Below are 9,654 nucleotides of genomic sequence, written 5' to 3'. Positions count from 1 at the left end.
TTTCGTAATCGCTAGACTCATGTTACGAATGTGTCGTTACTATCTTTGAATCTAGTACAAGGATATCTTGCCCAGTGAAATGAATCCTGTGGTCTTATTTTTAAGGAATCGTATTATTCTTATTACGCATTTTTATTCTGTATTTTTATTACATATTTGCGACAAATGTAATTTCATCATAATAATAAACATATATATTTTGTCTCGTTTGATATGAGGATTTCGGAATGACATACATTGTGTATTTAATAGCTAATATGAATTTTCGCAAAAGATTTATAGTAACTGCAGCAATCGCTGTGCAGCAATTAATTGATTAAATTATTTTTTTATCATAACTAATCTGAAATTTCATAACTCTCAGGGATAAATAACTTCGCTTCTCTCACACATTTTCGCTTCATATACGATTAGAAATTACCGTTAAGCATTAAATCTTTCCTGCTAAATTTCTATTGTACGTGACACATTGTAGGCGTTTACACGCACGTTTTCCTCGATCCTCGCTTATTAGCATCGATAACGGAATAGCGAATGGCATCAGATATCTTGTTACTTAACTTTTCGCATTCCTCGCTTTACATAATGAATATCTGTATAACGCGTTTGGGTTACATTTCAAAAGTTTGACTATTAATTTTCTCTTCTGGACCTATCCCTGTTACCACTCGATGAAAGCCATCTCTAATCGCAGGAGAGAATATCACAAGCGTGTAGTGTCTTTTCATTTTTGCCGGCGCCTTTCGGAGGTGCGACGACACGAAAAATTTACATAGAATCTGCATGATAGGACTTTCTCCTGCGGGTTATCTGTAAGAAACATCTTCAGGTGCGTTACATCGTGCGTACGCCTCTTATGTGCGTCTTGGCATAAACATGTTTCAATGGGCCATCTTTTTAATCATATTCCGTCCCTCTCTCACTGTAGTACCCTGACCCACAACTTGACACATTTACATTCGAAGCTGGCTTTCGCGATTTTCATAAATAAAATATATATAAATTCGTCTTTTATTACATGAAGTCTAAAGTTTCTTATTAAAATCCAATTTATTTTATTATTCTTATTTTTCTGTGCTCGAGATTGCGCTTCGGGTGTCGATACTTTCGATTTCCAAGGTGCCGATGCAGGAAGCATCGAACTATTGGGAAGAAAGTTTTAATTAATACAAGGGTTAATTGGTACTGGAAGAAGCATACGGTTGCCTATTTTTAGAAGGCAAACTTCTCAAAGGCGCTTCTCGTGGGAGGCTGTACTGAGTCTCACAGTAGGGAACAATCATTTTATTATGTCGTTATCTATACGTACCCTCTCTCGACTCCCGGCTAATTGTTAGCAACTCAACTCAGTTAGTTTAGTTCAACATTTCTCGATCTTTTTTTTTCTTTGGTATCATTTCCGTGCCTCGCATTATAATCACTGGTTGAAAGAAAGGCGTGTGAATAAGGCTCGTTCAAAAATTTATGCATTTATAAAACGTTCCATTTTTATCCTCTATAAAAAGTGCCGTGATTATCTACGTTGAAAATTATTATTATTATAGTCTAATGTACTGGCATAACTGTGTCATTGTACAAGGTATTTTCTTCTTTTTATTCACACGCGAAAGAATCTACCTGAGCCCTGACGATCCGGAAGTGACAAAGATTGCGCAAAAACAAGAGCCGGCGAAGATACGATCGGACTACCGTAAACGTGTTATGTTATGATTGTTTATTTGGCTACCATGGCATTACTGCATTTTTCCTTGCAACGGTGATGTAATGCAAACACTTGTACCGTTGCACTCAAGCTGCGTGCATTCATCTTACGTTGTCCTTCGAAGTTGTTCTTTTTAATGCCGTAATTGTATATTTATGGCATTCGATAACACGTAATCTTCCGTGTTATGCCATTCTATTTAATTAATGACACTACATTGTCTGAATTTGTGCGATAAAAAGAGCTTATATTATAGAAGAAATCTATCATTTTCTTATTGGAATAAAATTACTCGTCGTACGCCAAACGTCACGATTACAACTCAAGTCACGTCTTTATTTGCGACCTATTAACTCATTCGTCGTATCATTTTCTCGGCGAAAATTTGCATGTACAGCGTAAAGTTCACTTCGCGCGCATAATAAAAATTTTAATTCTCCCACAATCGCACGGGCTATGAATTACTTCCATAATTATTATTCTCGTACGGTGTTAGCGATAAATTATGCACCGTTATCGAGCCTGTGTAATAGAAACATATAATTACGAGCGGACAACGCGCGTATAAAATCTATTATAAATATTAGTTCTATTAACAGATGACAATTTTATTCTCGGCTTCACTATCTATTTTAGTAGCGACAATGACCATAATACTTCGTAGTATTACGCTCTCGAGATTAAATTATTAATAAGCCATTTACAGATCCGCATTCAAACACAGTGATTTACTTTAATCGAGCATAAATAAAGTCTCGATGATCCTCAACAGCGCTCGCGTACTGCGTCGTAAACCGATTAGAAAGGGTAAAAAAAACTCACCTACCTTCGCGATTTTGTTTCATTCACATCGTCCGGATGAACGCCGTGGTCCTTGAGTGCATAACCTTTGGATGAAGTCACTAAGCATCTCGTTCCCCATCCTGCAGACCATTTAAATGCCATGCGAGTAATCGCATCGCTTCGTGATATATTCATTGATATACGATACTACCATCTCGCGCGAAGCCAACATCGACATTCTACACATTATTAGAAGACGTGCAATTAAACGCGCAATTAACATGACGATTTTTGTTATAAAAAAAAAAAATCGTATTTTGCGAGAAAAATCGTAAACGTAGAAAGGGTAAATAAAAATTAACGAATTAAGTAACGAAAACTTTTGAGATACATGGACCTGTATTTTTACATTACTGCTATTTCTATTATTTACATAGTGTTTAGAATACGTTCCGTCAGTAAAAGCAATATATTGTTGCGAGCCCTATGAAACAAACGCAATTTCCGGTATCGACGAACTTTTGAAATCCTTCATGAAGGTAGATATCGCTTTTCGCATATCCCATTGAGCTAACGTCAGATAAGTCTTGGACCACTCCTTATTCATCGTGGTGATCTGCCGCATTCTGGTAATCAACACCGATCTCTCACTCTGACTGAAGCAAACCGGCTCGATTTCGTGTAAAGCATATTTAACTACTATTTTATCGGGTGTTATTTTTTCAGGTGCTGCGAATATGTGATACTGATCGTTTAAAATGTGATATTCGTTGTCGAGGGAGGCCACCAAGACGAATGTTCTGGAGAACGATAGTACGTTCGTGCCGGAACTTAGTTTCTTGAACAATCCACTGACACTGAACACGATGCATTTGTCGTTGTCGTACATGATGTCGTACGTGAAGGAACTATTGTCGTGGTAGGACCGGGGCAATTTGCCGAAAGCTGCCAGAATGTCCTCTTGGCCGTAGTAGAGGCTCGCATTTTTCTTATCTTTTTTGACTTTCCTCTTTAGATTTCTATTTAACGTGTATTGGTTGAGGCCAGTCACTTGCGCGATGTTATGGGGTATGGCGAAGCTCATGGAATAAAACGCGTCCTTGTGATAGAGCCCTCGTAGACCCGTTCGGTCGAGCTGATCGTACAAAGAAAAGAAGTGAGAAATAAATTTATGTGCGAAATCCTGAGTCTTGTCGTCCGGAAAATAGTCCCTGTATATCATCGGCATGTTTTCCGCAATGTACACGCCGTCTAACTCTTGCAGGTACGGGCAATATTTCTTTGCAGACTCTACGTATTGCTTCGCAGTCGAATAATTTTCGCAAAGAGGATTATCGTCGAGCCAAAGTCTGACGATCTCCAGATTTTTTAGGGGGGCTAACGCGCTCATGTTTAACAGATTGTTGTGCCTCAGGTCCAGGTACTTGATGGATTTTAAACCCGAATTCTCTATCGCCGATATGTTGAACAATTCATTATGCTGCAAATTCAGACGCTCGAAGGTGGCTATCGCGGTTTTGGCCAGCTTTAAAACGTGATTGGAAGTTCTGAGCTGTGACAGCCGGCAATAGACGTTCTTATCTATATCCGGATCTGTGTGGAAACTCTCCAGGTTTAATGTCTTCTCGTTCGGATCGTATCTCTTGGTTAGCGCAGTCAACAGGAGTGGTTGTATATGAACCTGCAGTTCGTGGATCGAAGAGAATCCTAAGGTTACCACGAGAACGAGACCGTCGCCCTTATCATTTCTGACGATCATATTCAGCTTGCACAGCATTTCCAGCGCGGGGCCGCAATTTCTCGCTACAAAATAGGCGTCTTCTCCACAAACCTGATACTTCACCGGTATCAAATCGGCCGGCTCGATCGCTCTCAAAATAGCTTTCAAGACTGTATCCTTGTTGAATCGACCGCCGTTATTGACTTTGATTTTGTGCCATAGATCCGAGCGATACATCAGTCCTCTCTCGTGAGGCAGTTTTGCGCCCATAACTATTCTTATAGCGATCGCCTCATCCAGTATAATAGGAACAACTGGTGCACTCGGCACCTTTACGTTTTCCTGCTGCATCATTTGCTGCATCGCCTCGTATTATATTCGCCTGTCTCGACTTCCTTAAGAAGCCTCCAATTGTTCCTTCTCTTATTTAATTCTTCTTGATTATTTTTTAATTAACTATACTTTCTCTCTGTTTCGACAACTTTTTCAATGTTTACATATCTTCGAGGTTATGTCCCCCTGGAAAGATTATTACGAATAAATCTATTGACACGGCTATCGTCACACATCTTAATTGAGAAAATATTCAGACGTTATAAGATAATTATACATTATTAATACAGAAAATACAAAAAACGTTGAAAATACCTACGAGACTTTTATCTTTCTTGCCGATATCGCTTCTTTTTTTCAGTTCAAAACAATAAGTTTACAATAAGTTTTCATCGACTCACAGCAGATGTCACGATTTTCTTGATACTCACAAGTACTTGACTCGGTGACTACTTGTCGGTATAATACTTGTGTCATATGTATATATATATATATATATATATATATATATATATATATGTAATTAGCGTCCCACTAACGCCTCTGTGTGCATAAAATGTGGACACTGAACTACGTAGCTATATCCACGAATACCTTCAATGGGTAACACGCTATATCCATCTTCGGTTCTGTTCCGAAATAATTTCCTATGAAAAATAAAAAATTAAAGAACAATATATGTTATGAAACACATTTTACGTTACATTTCTCAAAATATTTAACGTCCTATAAAATATTTTTTTCTAGATATTTATATTTATACATAAAGAAAACAATTTATGTTTGATGCCTTCTTTTTCTTTCATGTTTTTTCAAACGTATTTACACATTTTCTGTATATAAATTAATGTGATGATAATCACGCGGAACTTTAGTTAGTGGTCTAATATTAACTTTTCTCACAAATAAATGGACAAGGAAGTAGCATCGAGAATTTATTTATATCCAAGATTTAATCTTTTTGTCGAGAGTTGATTTCAGTAATACGCGTAGTCTATCGTGAGGAAAATAAAATTTGGAAACTTATGCAGATGTATGTATTTATGTTGCGTATTATACAAATAACATTGCTACGATTAATTACATGGTAATTTGTATATAAAAGATATATTTCTTATTTTCATAAATTTAAAAACGTTTTTTAACAATCCAACGGGAATTGTCGTCATAGTGAACATGCATCACAGCGAACCGAGCTATCTTTAATCGTTGGTTCTACAAACAAAATAAACAACTTGTTAAATTTCAACGCAATTATTTTATGTAAAATGCGCATTCTATATAAAGGACCTTGCACAGTTCTTATCGAAATTCGGTGAAATTGGCTAAAACTGGGGAAATAGATAGTTTATGTGATGCTGATCAAAATTCACAACAGGCAAGAATCACAATAATCATCCGTTTAGGCGCTATCAATTTAGGCGAAAGTCAAAATACACATATACATGTGTGCGTAACTGAGCTTGTGGTTATTAGTTTCACAGTTATAATTCATATATATGTGTGTATACATATACATACATGTACATATTTTTTTCATATAAATACATATTTTTGTATTAATAAGAAGAAGAATACATTTTTTTGTGATTTTGAAAATAATACATTGTAATCCACTGTCCACAATCCACAATAGTACTGAAATAATACCTTATTTTGACTTTTGAACGCTAATAGCACCTGCATGAACGATCGATTATTGTGAATCTTGCCCATTGTGATTTTCGATCAGCATCACATAAACTATCTATTTTCAAAGTTTCAGCCAATTTCATCGAAATCCAATTTCTATAAAAACTGTGCGGGGTACTTTAATTGTCTATACCATATTTATTTCATAAACAGTTTAAAATGTTTTTGGAGTTTTTTTTATAGTAAATAAATTATTTTATATTACAGTTACTAATAACTTACCTTGTAAAAGAGAAAATTAAGTTAATTGTTAATTACGAATTTTGATGTAGAATTATGTCTAGTTCTTCCCTGGTTTCCTGCAACATCTTTTGTTTATTTTTATTGTACGTTTTGATCGCTTTTTCACGCTTTTCTTCCCATTCGTACAAATGTTGAAATATAGGACATGCAATAGTTGGCGAACAATATTCAATAGCAAATTTCAAAGCTTCTTCAACTTTCTCATCCCATCGAACTTTAATGCACAATCGCAGCCAAAGAAATCTGCGAAATATGTGCGTTATGTTAAGCAAATGTGAATCAATCTGAATGAAAATATGCATATATATTTACCGTATTTCACTATTATTGACTTCAAAAGCGTAACGTTGTAAAATTAATTTCAATTTTTTCGTGGTCAAACTCGTATAAAAAGAATGTAGGTATATTAAGAATGTTATTTTCTGAGCATCACAAATCTGCTCTGCGTCTATTAAGATAGAAAGTTGGGTTTGATCCCAATTGGCCCATTCTTCCGCTAACTTGAAACACTTTGTTTCCCATGCAGTTATTCCTGGCACGACAGGTGGAGGAACTTCATCATAGAACCACGCGTTCCATGTAATATTCTTTATCTGAAAACAACATTGAAATCGTTATATTTAAATACTAATCATATGAATACTAGAGAAACTGCAGTTTATGCGTATGTATAAAAGAGATGTTACCTCCTTTTGGTCAGGAAAATATTGATATAAGTAGTTTATCCAATCTTTAGTATTTATACTTTTAAATGCAAATTCTTTAAAATAAGATTGAAGAAACGGTTCGAATACCGAGGATCCTCCTAACATATTCTCTAAATCATACAAAAGCATACATCCTCTTTCGTACGGCACATATTTACTAACTTTATGAGGCAACAAACCCGACAAATTAGGTAATAAGCATTTTGGCCACCATGTATTTGTGGATTTTTCGACCTATAATACAATTTCAGACAGAAAACAACGCAGTAAGAATGCAAGAATGTGTGTGTGTGTGTGTGTGTATTTGTTGTGTATACAATGCATAATATTGTTATTTGGTAATATTTTTTATTACTTCATTTTTATCTAATGAAATTTGATACTTTACCAGATTATTCAGCTCAATTAATCCTTTCCTTCGAAGAAAAGACTCCACGTCTTCATGAATCAACAACTTGCCTAAAATTCTTCTAGAAATAAAAATACTGAAACTCTTGTTCAACCACAAATGCTCATAACTGGAACATGTAACTAAATTTCCTGCCCAGCTCTGTGAGATGGTGCGAGCGAAGAAACTGATACAAGATAAATCTCCGTGAAATAGGGTCGGCGAAATAAATTGCACGCATGGACATTCTATTTCAAAATGGGCGATGCTTGGTGGTAGCACGCATATATCGTACCTATCTAGAAATATCATTTTATATGTCATAACAAAAATAACAACAATAAATAAGAAGAGAGGATTGATAATGCTCAAAAGTAAAATTTATTCTATGAATAAATTTAAGTAAATTAATATCAACAAAGTGAGATATTTTATAGTGAGATATTTTACCCCAAGTATAAGTTCCACACATATTTATGGCATCCGCCATCATTTTGTTAATCATATTCATTACACGAAATTTCGTATTTTCGTCAAAACTTTTGTTGATAAATTTGCTCTCGGCGAATATATTTGATTTTTTAAAAATTGTTCTTTTCTTTAGTGAGCCCACAGCAATAACCACCGCGTACGATGGTACCGGATGCATTTGACGGAATTTATATACGTTTAGTGTTGAATCCTCGGGGTTTTCTTTGGGCTCATTTTCTAAATGTGCGGACATTAGAACAGTAAAATTTTTTGGTACCGAAATCTAAAATATGAAATATAAGTATATAAAAATTTTAATAGATATTTGAGTTTATTTTATTTTAAATAAAGGAGCTTAGAGAGAGAGAGAGAGAGAGAGAGAGAGAGAGAGAGAAAACTATAGACATTTAAGTTTCAAAAAATTTGATTTTTTTCACTAATTATAATGCATTCCATCTCTTCGCAAATTTTTATTATTTTTATCAATAATATCAATGATATCAATAATAAATCAGTCGTACGTCATTTTTGTTAGGTAAATGAATAAATGCTGAAAGAATATAAATATTACTTGTGTTTAAATTCTTATACCTTAGCACTGTATGTAAATTTGACAGACGGAGTATCCTGGCAGGGAAACCATGTTCTAGCATGTATTAGCTGAAAAAAATTGAAACTTTTACATAATCTATGTTAATGTTAATGTAGAATTAATGTAGAAATTAATCTATGTTAATGTAGAAAAATGTCTTTGTGTAGCCAGTTTACCTTGTTGTTAGACAGTAAAAAGTGATGTTTGCCATTGGCAGTTTGTTTAGGTGTTAGCCAATACAATGCAAGAGAGTTTGGATTTGTTTGATATTCAATTTGAATGCAACATCTGAAAATATCGTATTGTATATTCAATTCTTACATTAATAGTTTTAGTAAGTGTATTTTTCTAAGAATATCCTTATACTCACATAGAGTTACAAGTGGTTACAACAGTTTCTGGTAACATTATGTAAAGTGGACTTTTTTGCGTATGATAAAATTCAACGTAATGAGGTAAAGGTGTTCCATCAATGTTTGTGACACGTGATATAGCAAGTTCAATGGTATCTAAAATCTAATAATTCGATATTACATATTAATACCAGACAAAATTATTGTTTGATACAAAGGAATACGTTTAGGGGCGCCATGAGCCACGGGGTACCATGGGTCATTGACTGTTTAGGGTAATACAGAATGTTTAGGTTGATTCAACTAGTATCATGTGACAGTTATTTCGTTGCTTATACTTCGTATCTAGGTGGGACTCATCAAAGTCCGTAGTCTCGAGACGCACGTGATATAAATGGTTTTCGTGATACGTAAATAACTTTTTAACCATTTAGAAATGTTTTAATATTATTTTTGTAGTAAAATATACACGTACTAAAAATTAAGTGTAACTCTCTAGCATCTTTTGTCATTTTACTACACTACAGATAATCATGTGTATCATTTACTTTTTTATTACGTTTCACCGTTTTCTATATTAAGGTAGTTCTTTTGTCCTTATACTAGAGAAAATCGATTTTCTATAGATTTTATTGAAACTGTGAATATAGAAAATCGATTTTCTCTAGTA

General features: G+C 34.6%; 2 protein-coding genes and 1 long non-coding RNA gene across 4 annotated transcripts; 1 reads left to right on the top strand and 2 right to left on the bottom strand.

Moving 5' to 3' along the window:
- The first annotated feature begins 2,506 nt into the window (after positions 1–2,506).
- Positions 2,507–3,640, top strand: LOC139816035 (uncharacterized). The gene is made up of 4 exons (XR_011732902.1): positions 2,507–2,831; positions 2,923–3,114; positions 3,212–3,404; positions 3,501–3,640. It is a non-coding gene; the product is annotated as an uncharacterized lncRNA (long non-coding RNA).
- On the bottom strand, positions 2,857–5,008 carry LOC139816034 (nuclear RNA export factor 1). 2 transcript variants are annotated; one of them, XM_071783324.1, is made up of 2 exons: positions 4,858–5,008; positions 2,857–4,724 (listed from the first exon to the last, which is right to left on the bottom strand). In XM_071783324.1, the coding sequence occupies exon 2, from the start codon at positions 4,566–4,568 to the stop codon at positions 2,970–2,972; it is 1,599 nt and encodes a 532-aa protein (XP_071639425.1). In that variant the 5' UTR covers positions 4,569–4,724; positions 4,858–5,008; the 3' UTR covers positions 2,857–2,969. The 2 variants fall into 2 exon arrangements, with proteins under 2 accessions (XP_071639425.1, XP_071639426.1); XM_071783325.1 differs by having other exon boundaries at positions 4,854–4,999.
- A 376-nt stretch (positions 5,009–5,384) lies between these two features.
- On the bottom strand, positions 5,385–9,589 carry LOC139816155 (leukotriene A-4 hydrolase-like). Its single transcript, XM_071783525.1, has 9 exons — positions 9,002–9,589; positions 8,808–8,919; positions 8,631–8,699; positions 8,019–8,322; positions 7,569–7,867; positions 7,160–7,414; positions 6,786–7,066; positions 6,453–6,716; positions 5,385–5,753 (listed from the first exon to the last, which is right to left on the bottom strand). The coding sequence occupies exons 1-8, from the start codon at positions 9,037–9,039 to the stop codon at positions 6,485–6,487; spliced, it is 1,590 nt and encodes a 529-aa protein (XP_071639626.1). The 5' UTR covers positions 9,040–9,589; the 3' UTR covers positions 5,385–5,753; positions 6,453–6,484.
- Positions 9,590–9,654: the final 65 nt, after the last annotated feature.

Source organism: Temnothorax longispinosus, chromosome 7, assembly GCF_030848805.1.
Source record: "Temnothorax longispinosus isolate EJ_2023e chromosome 7, Tlon_JGU_v1, whole genome shotgun sequence".
In the NCBI taxonomy this organism is placed as follows: Eukaryota; Metazoa; Arthropoda; class Insecta; order Hymenoptera; family Formicidae; genus Temnothorax; species Temnothorax longispinosus.
The sequence above is the reverse complement of the archived record's forward strand: the minus strand, read 5'-3'. Positions and strand labels throughout refer to the sequence as shown.